At 40.9% G+C, this 20,140-nt stretch overlaps 1 protein-coding gene across 3 annotated transcripts in view; it reads right to left on the reverse strand.

Moving 5' to 3' along the window:
- The window catches only part of pde4cb (phosphodiesterase 4C, cAMP-specific b), an 88,401-nt gene that overhangs the window by 24,039 nt on the left and 44,222 nt on the right, over window positions 1–20,140 (reverse strand). Inside the window, exon 1 of one of the 3 annotated variants that reach the window (XM_076088209.1) lies at window positions 18,416–19,534. The exons of the other annotated variants lie outside the window; for them this stretch is intronic. Within the exon in view, the coding sequence (XP_075944324.1) occupies window positions 18,416–18,531 (116 nt within the window). The 5' untranslated portion in view covers window positions 18,532–19,534. Of the gene's footprint in view, window positions 1–18,415; window positions 19,535–20,140 lie in introns of those variants that run through there. 3 annotated transcript variants of the gene reach the window in all.

The following is a 20,140-nucleotide window of genomic DNA, read 5'->3' on the forward strand; positions in this document are numbered from 1 at the left end:
CACACACACACACACACACACACACACACTGTCGGTCTGTCTTTGCCCAGCAACAAGCCATGCCGAGTGTTCTTCTAATCATGTTCATACTGCACTAATTGGCGTCTTTCAGTATACAGGGATTGAGCCCGGCGGTAAGGCAGGAGTGTGCCACTTCCTCCACTAATTAGCCGAGGGGCAAACCAGGAGCAGCCAATCACATGGCTGATCAGCGGGGCATGACAAGATGGAGACAACGGGGTAGTCTGTTTGCTCCGAGTCTTTCTGTGCCGTTTTTGTCTTGTTTTTAGGTGCTGACACCATGTAAAGCTTATTGAGTATTATCATTAAGATGTGAAAGATTGTTACAGTATTAAATAAAAGACATTGGACGGAAATTAAAATACTTTAAAGAGTATATTGTGTGTACATTTTATTAGTGATATATACTGGAATGGTATCAGCCCTGACACTGACCTTAAAGGGGGTCAGGATGTTACAGACCCATAAAAAATAGTTTGTTTCTGAATGTTATTACAAATTTTATTCAAAATAGCAATCCCTGCTTCATGTTGCTTTGAAATTACCCCAAAGCGTTCCAATGAGGCACTCATATCAGCACTGGTATCGGATCATTACTTGGTATCAGCACAGTTGAAATATCAGAATTGGTACTGGAAGAGGATGCATTCCTATCTTTAAGATATATAATTAATCTTTCACAAAATATTTATATTTTAAGCATTAATAACGTCACATGAGTTAGACATACTGCAACATGACCTGAGTTAATGTGTCATGGAGCATAAACTGATGACAGCATCTTTGAAGCACTCACATACAGACGCGCCATCTTGTCATATCACTGCAGTGTTTGTAATCTCTACAATAACAAAATGTGGAAAGTCTCCTCCAACACCCAGGCATTTCCCTACCTGGCATCCTGCTGTGTAGGCAAAGCCTTGAAGTCTACATAGGTGACCAAGTTCACCTGAGACAGACGCTGCTGAAGCTGACTGCATGTGGATGCCTTATTTCCTCACTCGTTTGGATTACGTAAAATAAGTGGTGTACAGTAACGAAGTAGAAATACTTCGTTACTGTACTTAAGTCGTTTTTTTGGATATCTGTACTTTACTTTACTATTTATATTTCTGTTGACTTTTACTTTTACTTCACTACATTTTGCAAAGAAAACTGATACTTTTACTCCGATACATTTCCCCTGAAACCTTCGTTACTCGCTACAAAATCAAATCTATCTTTAGAAACAAAATGAATCATGAGACCAACGTCGGGGACTGTGGTGGAACAGAGACTGCAAGCAAGCAGGTTTGGCGAATCAGTGGTCCTAGCTTGCAAGTTAAATCATTGGTTAATCACGTTAATGCGCAAAACAAGTGCTCTCAAAGCCGCGGTGTTTTGATTTCAGTGATGCCCAGGATGCTACATGCTATAGCTAGCAGGCGACAACACGAGTAGAATTCCACACAGGACGGGTGGGACGAGGAGAGGTGGATGGGTCAAACAAACACTGGTGTTTCCTCCAGGAGGCCGCAGTTTGTGCCGTGTGTGAAACGAGAAGCCAATGTTGATTTATTTGTGACGTGACTTCCGTACTTAAGCAACGCCACTTCCGTAGATATTTTAACGCAAACCACGATCTTTTCCTAAACCTAACGAAGTAGTTTCATCGCCTAAACCTTAGCTGTTTCCTGTGAAGATGGAAGTTTATTTTGAAAAGACAGTATGCATGTAACAAGCGAAAACTGACTCATGTTGCTGGACTTTTGCAGGAAAAACGCACGAAAAATGAGGAGTAACTTTTCGTAACATATCAATAAAACGGGGATGAATTTATATCATTGTATAAAGAGAGTGACATGAGAAGATCAATCTCATGTCTGTAAGTTAAATCAGCTATAATCACTCTTTTAAAGTGATTAGTGACTCGTCTAAAGCATTTAAAAAATGAATAACTTCAATAGAATCATTCTATACAATGTAGCTTCTTTACATTCTATTAGAATGTAAAGAAGTTACATTCTAGTAGAATTGTCTTTTGAAGATGAACAGGACATTTTTCAGTTTCCAGTAATAACTGGGTTGTTACTTTCGGTGCTGCTTTAGTATTGATCATGTTTTGATATTTGAGTCATTTTGTGGATGATCAGATGGAGTTATGATGGTAGCAGTCGCCCAATTGCAGATTCAGCTTGAGCAAAACCTTTGCCTATTGTGTTCAAATCAGGCATATAGGAGTTTACAAGGCAGGTGTCCTTTCTCAAAACACTGACCTGATGCATCAAGTGGATATTTTCTGCTGAACACAATATTATGCATTTGGCCTCTACATCCTCTAGTCGGAATGAGCATACTTATAAACGCACTGTTACAACTCCTTCATAGTGTCATATTGCTTTTCGGAGAATTATGATGATAAGTTCATAGCAGATGCAAAAGTATACTTATGTACAATATATTATGTTGAACATTGTTGCTCCTGGATGGATCACAGCCAACCCAATTATTGTCAACACAGCTCCATGTCCTTGGTCATGGTGCCACAGCACTTAAAATAATAAACTTCATAATTCTCATAATTCTGACCCTTTGCTTTTTTATTAACAGCATTTACTTGTACTTTTACTTTCAATACTTAAGTACATTTAATATCAGAAAATTACTTTTGATACTTAAGTACAATAAATATCAGATACTTTAAGACTTTTACTCAAGTAGTATTCTAATAGGTGACTTTTACTGGAGTCATTTTCCAGTAAGGTATCTTTACTTTTACTCAAGTATGGCTTTTGGGTACTTTATACACCACTGCGTAAAAGTCCATCAAACACACTATTGTCTAATCCTGCAACAAATTAATGGCACAGAGGCGGTCCCTGTCCCTGAGTTGATCATCATTCCTGGAGTCACAGAGATGTCAGCATAACACTCAGTCCACTATTCTACACAAGAACACACAGTCACACACACACACACACACACACACACACACACACACACACACACACACACACACACACACACACACACACACACACACACACACACACACACACACACACTCACACACAGTCACACTTGTCTGCTGACGTCAGTTGTGGTTTCATGACTGTCACTGCAATGCCGATCGACCAGCTCTCAGGCCTGCAATTATTCCTGACCCAACGCTCTGCGAGCTGCACTTCTGTTTTTCCACCAAATATGAATCTTCAACACGGAGGATGCTATGAAACACGCAAAAAGACGATACAAGTGGGAAACCAGCTGGCTGAGCTTGTGGACGCAGTGGGATCTCTGTTGAGGCGTGTTTGTTGAAGGGAAACAGAGGAGTGACTCGTCCTGTGGTTAAGCGGGTTGAGATGTCAGCAGTGTATTGCGTGAACAATTTGGGATCAAGTCCAGTGAACAGCCACTGGCACGTCAATATTTCCTTTCAGCCGTCAACCAGGGTCAAAAATTCCTTTCACAAAAGTGCAAGACTATTAGCTGAACATATGAGTGGCTATATGTATCTTTTAAGTATTCAAAATGGAAGGTGATGGATCTTTCTAAAAAGATGTATATATATATATATATATATATACACTAAAGATCTGGAGATCTCCGCTGTTAAACCCTAAAGAAAAAAAAACCCTGGAGCAGAAACTGGAGGGATGTATGACATTATCATGACATCACTTGCAACAGCTGCAGAACATCTGTGAAGTGGCAAGGATCCTGACTAGAGACCGAATGGACATAAACAGACAACAACAGCTGTCCGTGAACATTAGACCAAAACCAGTCACAGCATCGACTGGGAGGAGGTAAAATTCATCGATGAGGAGTCAGTGGGTGGGCAGGTCATCTACATCTGAAGACAGACACCATCTTTGAACATCTTTTGAAACTCCATCCTCTGAGGAGGATCGTGAGCTCCGGTAAAAGTGGACCTTTAATCGAGAATTTTTCCTCTATAATTATTTTGGAAGGTAAACAACTTTCCAGCCTTTGGCAGGTGAGCAGCAAAGTTCACTTCAGACATCAAATCGACTAATTCACTGACTGCCCTATGAACCCTACGAGCCTTATGAACTGCCCTAGATAACATGATCGTCTCAATTCTTCCTGCCATCATACTCGATCAAAGAGGAAAAACTCCAGCGACTCGTGCAGTATGAACAACAACTTTATTGTGACATCACTCACGATAAAGTTATTATTTAAACTACAGGTATTCCTGGAGTTTTGACCTCAGCCTCTTCTTTACAATCATCTCCAAGTGCTTTGGGGAACCACTTAAAGTGTAGGAGAGTATAACCCATTCTATTGCATACTTGTTTTGGAGGAATATGTATATTTCTTGAGATTGGTCACCCTACTGAATAAGTGAAGTTGTGCAGAATTCAATGTAAGGAGACACAACCGCCTTAATCAAACCCATCAGATCCAGATCACTGAGATATAGGATACAAAAGTCAAGAGATGCCTGTGACCTGTATGGAGAAAAACAAAGATAGTGCTGGAGTCTGTGGAGAGAGAAATCCATCCACATTGTCAGTACAGGCGAGATAAGTCTTACCAGCTGCAGGGGCAGAATGAGACCACTGATACAGTCAGCTGGTACTCATAGCTCGTAATGACAGAGCAAACGTGACTCTTCGTTTACATTACGTTGCAACATGCTGGTAGCTTGCTGTGCCCTTTGACCTCATGTAGAGCGAGCTGTGCGTCATGTCGCAGTGTGCTGACATGAGCTGAGGCCCTGAGGGCTGGCCAACCTGCTGTGACACCACCAAAGGTCAGATCTCATTTCAGAACTGTTGGGAGGGACAGGCCGTATGCAGACAGCTCAAACAATTAGACAGTACCTGCATGGGGACTAGGGAGTCAGTAGTTGTGGGGTGTTATCCTGCTTTAAAAAATCTGCTAGCCCTAAACTAATCTCATCAGAATGATTTACAGTTTTTGTTGTTTCAGGCTGTGAGAACGTTATTTTCCCGACAAGAGTTTCCATGCATATCGAAGTCTATAAGAATGAGCAAAATGCATTACACAGGGGAAAAAAGTACAAAGTAACTGACTGCAGTTGTCAGCTATACAGCTGAAAATATTTTCATGAAAACTACCATGTTTACAGTGCTAGTAGACTGCATTTTCCTACTGATCACTTCCTGCAGCTGCATCAAAGTAACAGCCGGTCAGTTAAGACACATTATTGTGCAAATATTATGAAGCAGCTGCAGAAAAAAAGACCTTTGTTTAGGTTAGCTAAGCTTTGACGTAGGTTAAAAATCAACAGTTGGATATTTTTTCATTAGATTTGTCAGTAGATCAGTTTTACTCAAATCGACTAGATAAAGAGCTGCAGGGACTTATTTCACTGTGGCCAAATCTCAGACCTCCAACAGACAATCAGGGTTAGCAAAGCTGTTTCCTGAGCCTTCCTTTTCCTAAAGTTAAGAAAAACCTGATTCAGATAAGTTTCCACCTTGACAAAAATACAATTATATCCTTGTTGATACACCAACAGGAAAGAAACAAGTGTGACAACTTAAGAATGAGAGCAAATATAATCTGAGGCGCTCAATACAACACTATAAATATCAGCACAAAATATCTGCTATCAGCAGTTTAAATATAAAGAATTATTGAAAAAAGACCTAATGACCTTAAAAATACAAATTGGTTGACCTCATACTACTTGAATAAACAGTAAGAAACTGCAAAACGGGTGTTTATACTTATTCAAACACTCAGATCTTTACTCCCATAAATAGTAAAACACAAACAGGTAAGATTCACCCAAGCTCTGTGGAAGAACTATGAAGTGCGGCGTGTTCCGTGTGTCGTTTCACAAGCAGCAAAGAGCACAAGGCTGCACACACACGAGACATTTCATCATGACTGTCACCAACATGCAAAGTGCAAAACGCTTCTGACCTCAGCAACTCAATTCTGTCTACAACCACCTCAAACAAATATCACATCAGAGCTCTAATTTATTGTATTAAATTAATCTAGTACTTCAAACACACTGAAAAACTTCATTCTATCACCAGGACATCACTAGTGGATGATAAACTCATCAGCGCAAAATCAACAGCATCAAAACAGAAGGCAGGTGTCCCTCAAATGGAAAAACATAAATATTTTATTTTATTAAATATATATTTCAATTTATGTGATTGTTTAAAAAATAAAAAGATAAAAAAAAATAGAAATAGAATAAAAAACCTCTATCATTAAGTATGGGTTATTTTGGGGCTTAAAGTGCTGAGCAACTTTGGTGACTGATCATTATTACTACAAGATGGATGAGCGGTTAGCTCCCCTTCTCACTGTATGAGTCAACGTTGGTCCCTAATGGGAAGTAGATCATGATGAGTAAGCCAGAGGCTGATGGTATTCTTCATCATCACCATCTGCGTCATCATCATCATCATCATCATCATCACTAAAGTTACAAGTTTATAGACGAAAAGAGCAATAATGACCAGATGCCTGTACTACGAACCAAATTCAACATAAGCACGATATAATTTAGTTATCCGGCTTCACTAACCCTAAAACCGCAATCACGCTAAGCGGTCACACGGCGGAGGTTATCAATTTTACCAACCCATGGGCATCCTCGTCGTCCCCTTGGACCCCCTACAGACGGCTAAGCCCCAATGTTTGTGACATGTTCAGGCTAGTCCAAAATCGTATCCACATCTTGGTAGTTCCCCAGAAAATAGCTGCGTTCCATTTCTTAGGCTGCATTTCCACTGACTGTAATAACTGTCAATGTCGTTTCCAGATCAATTAAAATTCAGTCACGCATATGCTACGCATAGACAGGGAGGTTGTGTATCTAATTGTATAATCAGCCCTCTTATGTTTAGATTGGGCCCACTCACGGAAATAAAATGCCCGCCCACGGATTTATGTCTGCCGCGGGCACTGACTCGAGGATTCACAATCCACACTATGAACGTGTTCAGATGAGAGAGGCGATGTTTGCAGCATATGACCAATCGCAGAATGGACAAGTCTACTGTCAGCAGAGCAGCATGTTTTACAAAAAGCAAACTTTAACATTACGCAGATACAAAAAAGTTGAACACATAATCAAGGCTAAAAGCAAGTATTCCGTTACTGTGTTGCTTGGATGTATTCTTTCGCGTGTTTGACAACTTTTGCCTTATTCTTTTAGCTCCAATTGACTTAGGAGCAAATAATAACTAAATATAAAAACATCGGCGTAGGTATGCATACTTTCACGTTTTAAAAGTAGGGCTGTACAAAGTAGTTTGAAGCTTCATTTATGACGTTGACATTCAAATTCTAAATCAAACAAACAGGACTTTCACCCACGGCTGTTTGTGTCCCATGTGATACCAAAAGTAAATGTTGATTTTACACTTCTTACGGAACATTGTTACACTTATGTTAGAAAGTCAGCTAAGGGCAGTTTTTAAATATCGACACTAGCTACGCTGTCTCAGTGATTACGTTAGGTTGTTACCTTAATTTGAACAAAAAACATGTTCTTTTTTCTTAACCAAGTAGGTTTGTGGGCTGAACCTAACCAACCGTTTCACAACGTTAACCACATGGCATTGTGCATCTCTGCAAACATAACAGGCTGTTAAGAAACATATTTATGAAACGTATTTTTGATTCAGAAACACAGATAATGATTGACGAGTTATTTTCAGTATTAAAAAAAACCACAAACTTATGTAGTCCCTTTTATACACGTTGATCTCTTATCTCGAACATCACCCGCTCCATCACACGTTACTGAAGTTAGCCATCAAACCCCAATCATGCTTTGTAGTACAGGCCTCAGGACAAGATAGAAATGGCCAATTTGGATAAAACCGGCCATGTATTGTTATATTGTAAAAGCGATATTAATAACGTGAGAATATAAGAATGTGTGTGTTTGTTTAACACAGCAAATTACATGACAAAGCAGAATACTTCATGACATGACAAAAATCATATTAAAATCTGTACAGCTACAAGTGAGGATTATTTGTATTTCTATAATCAACCTGTTGTTTAATTGTTATTGTTGTTGCCAATTAACTATAAATTGTTTATAAAATTATCAAAATAGTAATTTTCTGTTGACTAATCACTTAATTGAATCATTTTGTATGCGCTACAGTCCTGCTCCCAGTTCACGGTATAAACAGGACGCCAAGATGACAAATTTGTATTGCCTCACGTTATATGTCAGGATGGAGAAGGATGGAGAAGGTGGGCGACTGTGGCTAAGTGGATAGCAGGGCCGTCTTTCAATCAGAGGGTCGGCGGTTCAAACCCCGGCTCCAGCTCTAGTCGCATGTCGATGTGTCCTTGAGCAAGACACTTAACCAAAAATTGCTCCCGTAGACGGTGATAGATGATACACGGTGATAGACTCTGAATCGTAAGTCGCTTTGGATAAAAGCGTCTGCTAAATGACTGTAATGTAATGGAGAAAGACAGCTTACTACATGACACTCATGTGGTACATGAGGGGGAATGTAACAAGACAGTACAGGGTGTGATAGAACGGGACATGACAGAAGTGAAAACACAAGACGGAGTATGGCATTGTAACTAACTGAGTAAACTGAGAAAACATAACTATTTCAGACAGTAAGTGTGGTGACTGAAACCTCACTGATGTGATTTCATACACAGCAAACTCCTATGTCATCATAACCCTAAAAGCAGAAGCTAAATACCTTCACTGACAGACATGAATCTCTGTTTGTCTAAACTAGCTATAAAACCTTTGACTTTATGTGGTAAAGCAATGCTGCATGTTTCTTAATGGAAACTACAGGGTTAAAGGGATTTAGACGATATTAAAGCGCACTCTTCTTTTCAACGCTGCTTTTTGACTGTGTTATTACACGCATGCGGTTTATTCATCAGGCTTATAAATACGTCAGACTCTGCGTTCATTAGCAATCTCTCTTTGAAGGTTTTTTATGAGTGGGTTGACGTTATAAAGACGCTTTGATCCCCCTCCCCGCCCAACAAGGCTGATGTGGTCATAACTTTCTGAAAGGCTGGCTGCAAAATTAGTCACATTTCCTTCAGTGACCTTTAAGTCAGCAGCCACTTTCAGGTATGCTCTACAACCACTATACTAATGAAGTGTGTGTGTTGTGTTATGTGTAGTAGTGCATGAGCGCTGGGTAGAATATTAGTTCTGGTATGTCATCATATGCTTTAAAAAATAAAAATGCTAAAATTATTCTAAGCAAAACTGAATGTTTTTTAATTGACAAAGCAGCATTACAATTCTAACGTCTACAACTTTAATTTTACATTCAGTTTTATAGGCCAGTTTAGGTTTCTTTGTGAGTTTACTGTGTGTAATGTGTGATACTTCTTTGGAGAAATGTGTTTGTGTGACAAACAGGCAGATACTGTATTTGATTTCAGGTGTATTTGTTTCAGTGGTAATAAGTGAATAAATAGTCCAATGTATTTTGCTACAAATTATGCAGTAATTGATGATAAAACATCAACAAATTTCAAAACTTCAAGCTTCACCACACACACACGCACGCGCACACACACACACACACACACACACGCACACACACACAGACAGATTCAAGAGACTCTTATTTAGATCCACATCAGGCCATCTGACTGACCATTACACTAATAAAGAACTTAAAAAACAAACTCAGGTCATGTATTAAGACTGAGCTTAGCTCTGCTCTGTTATTTTGACACCCTGGATAAAACTGATTTAGTTCTGAGAAGTGAAAAGTAGCTACACATTTTGTTCAATCTGTCACCTGCAAGTTGAAGACTCTGACCCTTAACCTTTTTACACCTGATTGTAATTTTGACAATAAAGGACAAGAGAATTAATCTTCTCTCTAAACTCACAACATAAATCAATCTGGATGAAAGAGAGCAAAATCACTCAAGAGTTAGTCGTGCAATTAATTCTACATGCTTGTGAAGAAATTATCTCATGAAATGTTTCTACCATAAGGTAAAACATATCAAATAGGAGTGGCACAGACAAAGGATGACTGTAGAGATAATTCAGAAGATTAAATGAAAATATCATCAAATACCATCAAGTAAACTGAGGTCACTTTAAACTCTGAGTAGCACTGACTCCATGTGAGTCAAGTATGAATGAATGATAGGGATGTCATGAAAGGATACAAATATAAAGTCACTATAACTGTTATATGCCGAGTAACACTGAAACATTATTAATCACATTATAAATATTACAACAATATTTTTTCAGAGGCCGATATTCCCGCAATTATTCAAGGGTCACTGCAAGAATATTACAGTGTAATTAAACTGTAGAAGTCAGACATGTCTTTTGAATAAGAAAAATCTGGATACATACTACAGTAACGTCATAGTGATTTTATCATAGCTTATTGAAGTGTTTGTCAGCAAATTAATTATGAAACTGTTTTGAAAAAGAATAGGCAGCTGTGTGTTAAGAGTTGTGCAACTAAAACATCTGGATCAAAACCATATCTGGCCTACCGCCTGCGTTTCTGCACAATGTCGATGGGCCGGTTGACAGCGCACGGCGAGCCGCAGATATTCCCATTCCTCACTTTGAGATAGCGATCCTGGACCGGATACATACAGTTCGTCGGTAAACTCATGTTTGTGGCTGTTTTTGTCTCGACTTTGTTCTCCACTAATTCTCCTCTTCTTCCTCCTCCGGGCGCTCCTCTACTTCTCGGCTCTCGTGCGCTCTCTCCTCTCCCTCCACACCGCGCCAGGTTTCCATTGAGGCGCGGACAGACGGAGGAAAGCCCTCCTCCGTGCGTTTCAGCGGCATGCCTCCAGTCCAGAAACAAGTCGAGCGTAAAAAGAAGGAAGAGGGATCAAAGCAGAGTGGGTTTTAAAGAGTAATTTCCTCAGCGCTGCTGTTTCATGCGGTTTGGAGTGCTGAACACTGAGAGCTTGAACTCGTGGTTTCAAATCCACATTGAGGAGTTGAGCGCTGAACTCTCTCTTCTCTTGGAGATACACTCCTCCCTCCCTTCCTCCTCTCTCTCTCTCTCTCTCTCTCTCTCTCTCTCTCTCTCTCTCTCTCTCTACACATGGACCTCTTAAAAAAGACATGAACTATGAGTGAGTGTATGTGTAGTATGTGTGTGTGAGTGAGAGATAGAGGGGGGGGGGTGTCTCTGGTCGTATATAACGTGATTTGTACAGTGTGTGTGTGTGTGTGAGAGAGAGAGAGATAGAGGGACAGAGAGAGAGAGAGAGGTAGTGTATATGCACATGTGGTAAATGTGTTGTGTATGTGTGTGTTTAAAAATCAGGGAAACTCTCTGTGGCAGCCTCCTGCAGATTATTTAACCGTTAACAGGCTCAGTAAACACTCACACACACACACACACACACACACACACACACACACACACACACACACACGCACGTTTTTAACAGCCTGAACATAATCAACACAATAAATCAATTTCCCACTACGACAAAAAACTAATCTTAAAGTTTTTTTTCTAAATTCAAACCATAACAAATAAATCCTTGAACACATGTCAAGCCTCTAATATTCCCCCAGCTTTACATCAATAATATTAAAAATGTATTCATGCATTTCCAAGGCTTTATATACTGTTTATATATTCTTACTGATGTCCTTAGAACTGCACCGTAAGTACAGTACATTTACAGCAGCAGGTTTGATTGTATAATTCACAGGACAACCTGGAACCTGCAGTGTGCTTCAGTAGAGGAGCACCAGTCAGTTTCACCAGTCAGGGAGTGATGGACTTACTGGACCGGATGATCTCACCAAGCAACCATCTCGCTGCTGTCGACATCGTTGACAAATATTTGTCTTTTAAGAAACAGGGCAAACGGCCGAGTTGGACGTACTGGCAGGCCCATGAACCAGGAGGTGGAGTACGGGGGGCTTTAAAATGTCAAGCATTTCCTACTCGGCATATTCAAGTTTAAACATTAAGATGCAAGAACTTACCTTGAATGTTCTAAATATAGACCGGCAACTCCGGCATAAATCCATCTCCTGAAGCAGACCCACAATTCACAAATCAGCAAACCACATTTCGCTGTTAATTACAACAGTCTGGTATAATGTAGGGCTGGACCCAAATATTATTAGGTATACATTAGGTAAGTATTCGGTTTTCAAATTTGATTATTTCTTAACCAATCAGGGATACAAACATGCATTAAACATATCAAACCGTATGGAACATTATTCTTATTCAACTACAAATAAAGATACAAACAACAACACTTTAGAAGAATACAAATTAACTGAAAGTCACTGAACTGAAACTAAAAGACATGCGTTGTAGCGCTATGCCGTCCATGTCAGTCGAGAACAGAGAATGCCGAGTCCTTCCCGAGTCATTTCATGGAGACTAGCCAAGTCAGAGCCCTCGTCGCCGTTGCACGTGTCGGGGCCCAACCCGTGCGGGACTCAGGCCGAGAGGGCTGAACGGAAGCTTCCGCAGGCTGCATTACGCACGGGCTTGCAGCCGGGCACTGCCAAACAGGCGGTGCGTAAAACCCAGAGACAGAAGCCTCAAAACACTGGCGTTTAGTGGAGAGGGCCCGCAAACGTGACTTTGAGGTATACGTCTACACTCGCGCAGACAGAGGGACGAGAAGAGGAGACGCTGAGCGCGGACAGAGGCGCGTGTGCACCATATCCGGGAAAGCCCTATAATGTCCACATCACTGTGAATGCTGCACCAATCCGTTCCATTGCCTGAGACAATTAACTTAACTCCTAACTTGGGGAACTTGCTCCCAACCCAAAAGGGGAAATTCCTAATTTGATTGGCCTCATAGGTGCTGACCCATATCTGAACCACTTCACAGTCACGTGTTAACTGTCCCTGGACATGCTGTCAGTCACAGTTCAACACCTGTTTGGCAATGCACTGTTGCTCTTAGAGTACCCTGCATGGAACCATTTTGCCTTGGGGAGACCCTTAACAGGAGTTACTGCCTTGACAACATATGCAAGCCCTTGCACTGGTCTCACTTTCAAAATTGCTTCTTGTAAACCTTCCTAGATCCGATGCTTGTGCAAACCAGCGCTGACAACCAAAAACAACTTTTTCTTTGTGACCAATACTTTACACCAAAAGCCATGGAAGGAAGAAGTATTACGTTTGTCATACGTTTTTTTATACAGTGATTTCCAATATCACATTGAGCTGTTTACCATGTTTTGATTTTTGTCTTAGTTACACTAAACTGAAACCCTAGCTGTACCCCTCCCAACATGGTCTCCTCCCTCTTGGTGCAATGTGCTTGTGAAACATGTTGGACCTCAAAACAGATGCCGGGGTGGAGGTTTGCTGAGAATGAGACGTGAGGGAGGCCCCTGTGTAACCGGATCCACCTGCCATATGACTTCTACGGTCCAGCTGGCTGCTGGCTCTAAAGACAACATAACGTCTGGTAATGAGAATAAGCTACCAGTTGGGAGCGTAATGCATGTGTGTGCATGAGTGTGAAAAAGTGAACAGCTAACTGTTTGTGTGCGTCTGTACCAAGTTTATAGTGATACACAGTATCAAACTTATATTGATCTTTTAGCAAAACATCTGATATCAGTCAGTCTGCTGATGAGATGATGGAAATTCACAGCTACAGAGAAACTGGCAGGAAACTCTTCATTAATTCATTTAATAGACATGTTCACTATTTTACAGTCCGAAGCTTATTTACACACATGCATAAGCAATAGGGCTTCAGACTCTGGGCCTCAAAAGCAATAACAGATGAAGAGGAAGCTCACAGTATAGTTGGATATGTTTTATACATTCTTCTGCAAGACTGTGGTCTCTGTCAGACTATCAAAACGTTGTTTACAAATGTATGTGTTGTCTTTACCGCACTAAATTTGTGACGTCAGAGCCGAGAAAGACTTGCACCACCTAGTGGAGAAGTCGTTCAACTGGCACATTTGTTATTTGTTATTGCTGCTGAATTCAATGGTTAACATCCCTTCAACTCAACAGGAGGAGATTATCAGAGAGCTGTTCAGTCAGAATGAAAATCCACCTTCATGCCACAGAGAGTAAAGAAACAGGATCACAGTGTCTGTTTTTTTAACCTGCAGTTACAGTTGACCAGAATGTGTTATTTAAGAGTTTAGTGTCTCTGCATTTGGTTGTTGTTTGGCTTTTATATGCACTGAGCTATCTAGGACATCAGAGAATGTTGATATTTAGCCAATGTGAGTAAAGTCAGAGTGCTGATTAAGTCTGCTGAAGATGGACTGACTATCCAGCAGGGGTCCTGCTTTGCCTAGAAACTGCTGTACATTTACACACAGGAGGGAAACACACACATACAGACACACTAAGCACAACAACAAAAAGGCAAGGAAAGAAGGCAAGGCAAGGATTTCATGGGGTCGATATGACTACAGCAATTAGGACTTCTACTTCTCTTCATGTTTCCTTTTCATCACTGATAAGATGATATTGAAAAAGTCAGCGGTGAGATAGTGTGAAAGAGGAAATCTTTCAACCCTCCGTCCAACAGACCACACCCTGTCCAGCATTAAAACCCCCAAAAACATCTTACACATCTCAACTTCAAGAGCAAAGCTGACTCAAAACTTCTCTCAACTGTTTATTCCACTGCTGCTAAAACACAACACCTAATTTGGCAACTTGACCAGAAAATAGTAACAGCAATTCTGTGGTGGAACAATCAATATGGATTTTGGGACGGGTGGCTGTGGCTGTGTGTGTGTGTGTGTACATGAGAAATGAGAAACACATGTCACATTCACGTGTTATGTGCTGCCAGGCTGGCGGGGCTGAGGAACTATTCCAGGCTTGGGGATTTTATTTTGGGGGTCTGTTAAGCCAGTCGTTGCCAGATCGTTCAGTTTGCCAACATGGAACTAACACTATGGGCAGTTTCTAGTTTCAGTCACTTAAATCCTCGTGTTTGCCTGAACTCTGTATATTCTTGTGTTTTCCGGTGCCTTTCGATCCATCCTCCGCCTGCCTCACTCAGCGCCTCGCCAGTCTGCTTCCCAGCCCGACAGCTCAGCTCCCGCGGCCTGCCCCGCTCCACTGCGATCCCCGGATCAACTTTCAACACACATTTCTCAAATAAAGTTGTTTTGTGAACATTTGCAAAGCTCTGCTTTTGGGTCCCAACTCCACTGTACACAACACATCCTCCACTTGCACCAAAGCACACTGGGTTCTCCTTCCTTGGGATGTAGAGCAGGTAAATATGTGATGGTGAAAGAATGAGTGCCGCTAAAACGAATGCAATCAAACACAGCAGCCCAAACGTCATTGATAAAAATGAAGTGGACAAAACATAAGAAACACCTCTCAGAATTACACATGACAATTTAATAGCGGACTCAAAGATAACCATAAAGTCCAATCATCGCCTCTCTAAAACAGTTTGAACAAAAACAGTGTAGGCCTAAACCTCATGAAGATAGAATTTATTGCAGGGGTGCTGATTCAGACTGCATGTGTTTTAAATGAGTGTACATAATAAACTGGGTACTAAGTATTTATTGTATTTGAATATTATTTCCTCTCAATGGTTAATACCACTTTTTAGCCACAGGGTGGCAGCTTTGCTCTACTCTACACACAATGTGTTAATACCAATATTATGTTTACTTCTGGGTCTATTCATACATGTACAATTCGTGAACTGTATAATCTATCCATACTAACGTGCTGTTTTTCAGAAATATGTGCATACTTACATTTTTTTGTGTGTATACAATGGAAAAAAACTATATCACAGCATTGGGGACTCTACCCTTCCTCTTTAAACTGCAGCTTTAATCTACATGATCGGGATATTTTATGTTTACAGTTTCTGCCGTGCGTTAGCATGAGTCATTTTACCAGGGAAGTCACTCTGATGACGTGCCAAATCATGACTTAGAAAGATTTCCGAATTCCCCCCAATGTCCCTTACCCTCGAGTAGATCTCTCTATGTGTCTGACAGATATGCAAAGTTACCAGATAAGATTCTTTAAGTTTTAGAACTTAAAGAAAGAAAAACAAAAAGATTTGGGCTTTGGTTTTCTGCTGTCTGTGACTTAGAGTCATTTCAGATAAAGACAGTATGAAGTCTGCTAGTAGCAGTGAAACAAACGTTGTCCTCTTTGAAATCAACTCTGACATTTCTTTGTCATTTGAGGGAATTGTTACATGGTAATGGTAAAAACTCACTGCATTGATAAATGTTGGAGAACTGCATCGTTTTCATCATCCTCTTAGCTGGTAGGTTTGAGTTTAAATGGGAAAAGCCAACATTCCTGGATACAGCAAATACAAATAACAACAATCACAATAAAGAGCCGGTGAAAATAACAAAAATGCTCCAAGATTTGACTCTTTAAAACATAAACACTGTGTATTGCCTTTGTCAGGCAGAATATTCGATTGTACAATTGCAAGTTTCCCTCTTCTTTTACTGTGTGGTTCTTGCTGTGGGTGATGGCAGGGAAGGCGTGGCATGTGCGTGTGGTCATGCTGGAATGTGGAATGGGAGGCTCAGTTAACCACTGACTGGAGACTGCTGGGCGGTGCCCACCAATCCCAGCCCAGTTTGATGCTTAGCAGGACTGAAAACAGGTACAAGCAAGCGAGGACGCACACAAAACACATGCATGCAATGAGAACATGTGCTTATATCTTGACACACACACACACACGCAAACACAGAAGGCAGAGTGTGTTTCTCAGTAATGTAACATGAGTCAGTCCTTCATTGCACATCAGCAACAACAGGTGGGGCTATCTATCCACCAGCACCCTCTCTCTGCTCACAGACTGACAACAATGTCTCAGGCACAACACACATACACACATATATATAAACATGGTGTCAGAGACAATTACTATTCACAAATTGAGCCACTTGCACTTATTATAAATATAATTAAAAATAGAAATTGAACATCTCCCTTCAGTACGTTGTGTTCACTTAGCAGAGCGTTTGTCTCAGGGTCAGTGTGCAGAAATGTCTCTGGGAGACTTTCAGCAAAAACAGGAAGTCTGTTGAATGAAACCTGCCACAAACAGAACTTGCTTCCTCTCAAAAGCCGTTGGGTAAAATGCCAGCAAATATTAAAACATTGCATCTCAAGAACCACCAAGTAACACAATGGCCTCAAAAGTCAGGGTGTTGGGTGACACACATCCCACTATATGAGCCCATACAACCCTTTCTACTGTGCAGACTTCCATTAGCATCGTCTATAAAATAATCATTATGAAAGTTCCTGTGGGGAACATTTCCTCATCAATTCTTCTTCTTTTAGGTTTCATCAATCTGATGAATGTGTTCCAGTTCATTAAAGGAGCTGTATTTAACATTTTAAACATAACTCTAGCATCAAATAACAATTTGCTATGTAAAGATATAGTGGAGTCATGTCTACCTGAGAAGAGAATGAAGTCACTCTCCCTCTGCGTGTGCTTTTATGCAAACTTCTCCATCCTTTGTTGACATAACCGGAACGACTGTGCATGCTTTTAGTGCATATGAGCGTGCCCCACAGGTTAGCTCACAGCCGTCGCTCTGCTGATAGTGCCATCCCCAACCGACAGCATTGTCACGAAAGTGTAGCACCCACCCTCCGGTTCCCCCTCAGGTTAACACTGTTAGCTCAGTCAGCACCTTCTCCGTAGTTCGCACTGTTAGTGCTGTTAGTCATGAACCGCCTGCTCGCCGTCGACATGTTGATAGCCGTTGAGAGGCCATCGAATGGCTCGCAATCTTGCGATCTTGCTCCTTTTACACATTGATAAACCAAATTCCCACTAACCAACTAATTATCTTTTTACGACTAGCATTAACGTCAACATCCTAGTTGTAATTACAACTGGGAAATTCATCCTACATCCGACTTAATCAAAATAAAGTGCCTGAAAACCAAACCGACATGAATGCTTTGTATCAGCCAAAGTGCCTCCTTTAATGATAGTTGCAGTTGATGTTTTTTTATGACACCAAACTCCTTTTTCTTAACATCACATTATTAGGGGAATTACAGTCTGTTCAATTTATTTTCATTACTAGGAAGAGGATTATACGGTCATCACTCTTCCACCTTTTCTCAACTCACATGATGTTAAGAACAGTCTAAGCTTGTGTCATTCCATGAACAAATATATGCCCGTTCTGCCTGTCAAGATTCAAATTAGACCATAACAGTAACCACTTATAAAACCCTGTATGTATTTTCAACAATAACAGTAAAATCACTAAATGTATAGTGTTCTATTTTAAACATGACCTTGTCTATTGCTGTTGCCCAGACAGTGAAGCGATCATTCTAGGTCTGTGAGCCCTGCGTGCAACGTGTATGAGCACTCCCTCTCATGAGTATGAGCGCTGAAAAGATGCAGGATGCATAGATTAGGAACATACCCCAGGCACGAGTGTCTCCGACCGTGTCCGAAACCAGTCGGCGCCCCTTTCCTTGCCAATCGGAAGTCTTTGCTCATTGTCTCTTTGAACGCCTGACTCCTACGAGACACTAACATAAGCTGAACATTTGAACCGAGCCTCCTGTGGATTCTTGAACTTAACAACTCAGTCCGTTATTTTTCTGCCATGATCCACCAGGTTGTTCTGGATCGGCTCCGTGAGGTTTGTATTGCGATAAACCATAACACAGGAACTTTCCAGGCGAGAAAACAAAACAAAAGTGACACAGTCAGATGGAGGACAGATCTGATTAATCCTCAGTGCTTCAGAATGAATGAAAAATCGTTCAGGAACATTGCAAAGCCCCAGGCAAAACAAGGCTGACTGCAGTATGATATTCAATTAGTCTCTCTAGAAGGAAGAAGCGGGAGCTGTTGTAACTGAAGACTCAGCTGCATTGAACGGCTTTCCACAGTTGTCTGTCCTCTCTTACTGATTTGTTGTTGTTGTAACCACTCAAAGTAATCCAAGACGTGACATTGACTACATTCCTAAAAGGGACTCTTCCGTAGCACAGCTCCACATTGTACAGGAGATCTGGAGAGAACGTTTTAAAACTTTCAAAGTAGCTTCGTTACTCGTCTTCTGTCAGTCAGTCACTCTGTTTGCAGGAAAGGGGGGCGGTTCAGTTGTTGCATGAGAGCAACGTTACGGCATAGCGTCAGCGAGGGTTGACCTCTTCCTCCAGCAGTGTGAGAGCATGCAGAGTCCCCTGGGGTCGCTGTGGGAGCTTAGGACAGCCCACCAAGTCCTCAGGAGCTGTTGAGGAGTCTGTTTTCCACAGGATGTCCAATGCCGAGACAAATATACAAGAGCTCAACCGAAAAGCGTTGGATCAAGTTAAAGGCTGATCTTCTTTTAAGCAACATTTCCAGATATCTAAGACAAAGACGAAACATTGCGTGTTGACCCTTTCTGAGCTTTGAGAGACTGAACATACTCTTATATTGAGACAGTTACAGAGGAACTTTTTGACAGGTCCCAACTTGTCAAAGGGACAAGTGGGTGGTGGGCGTTTTTTGTGTTTGGCAGAGCTGGCTTGGCTCAGCCTTCATTGACACGTGAGATCAACGGGCCACCTGACCCGACACCCTCCTCCTGCTGCCCTGCAGCTACATAATTACAGAGGGATATTGTTAGAGTTGGTGCTGGGCAGGGTGGCAAGCAAACACAAGCTCACATTTACAAAAACTATATGTAGTAGAGTTTATTGAAAGCTTTAGTGTCACATACTGGTGTAAATTAGAGCAGCAACTAACTATTATTTTCATTATAGATAATTCAGCTTTTTTTTTTGTTGATTCATTAATTCATCGTTTCATCTATAAAAAGGCAAAAACTAGGGAAAATGCCCAATACCACTTCTCTGAGCCCAAGATGATCTTGGTCCTTAAATGTCTTCTTTTGTGTGACCAACACTCCAAAACCCAAAGATATTCAGTTTACAAGCAACACATCCTCCCACTTGAGCCACTTGAACCAGAGAATGTTTACACTATTTTTGCATGAAAAATGACTGAAATGATAAACCACTTATCAGTACCATATAAAATACATTAGTTGCCAAATGTATCGGTCAGTCAGTTTGATTAGGCTAATCGACAAATCATTAGCTCCGGTCTAAATGCTAGAAATAAAATGGAGGAAAAACTGAACAACCAATCC

The sequence above is a fragment of the Anarhichas minor genome, unplaced genomic scaffold (assembly GCF_050575085.1).
Source record: "Anarhichas minor isolate MPS153535 unplaced genomic scaffold, ASM5057508v1 ptg000010l, whole genome shotgun sequence".
NCBI lineage: Eukaryota > Metazoa > Chordata > Actinopteri > Perciformes > Anarhichadidae > Anarhichas > Anarhichas minor.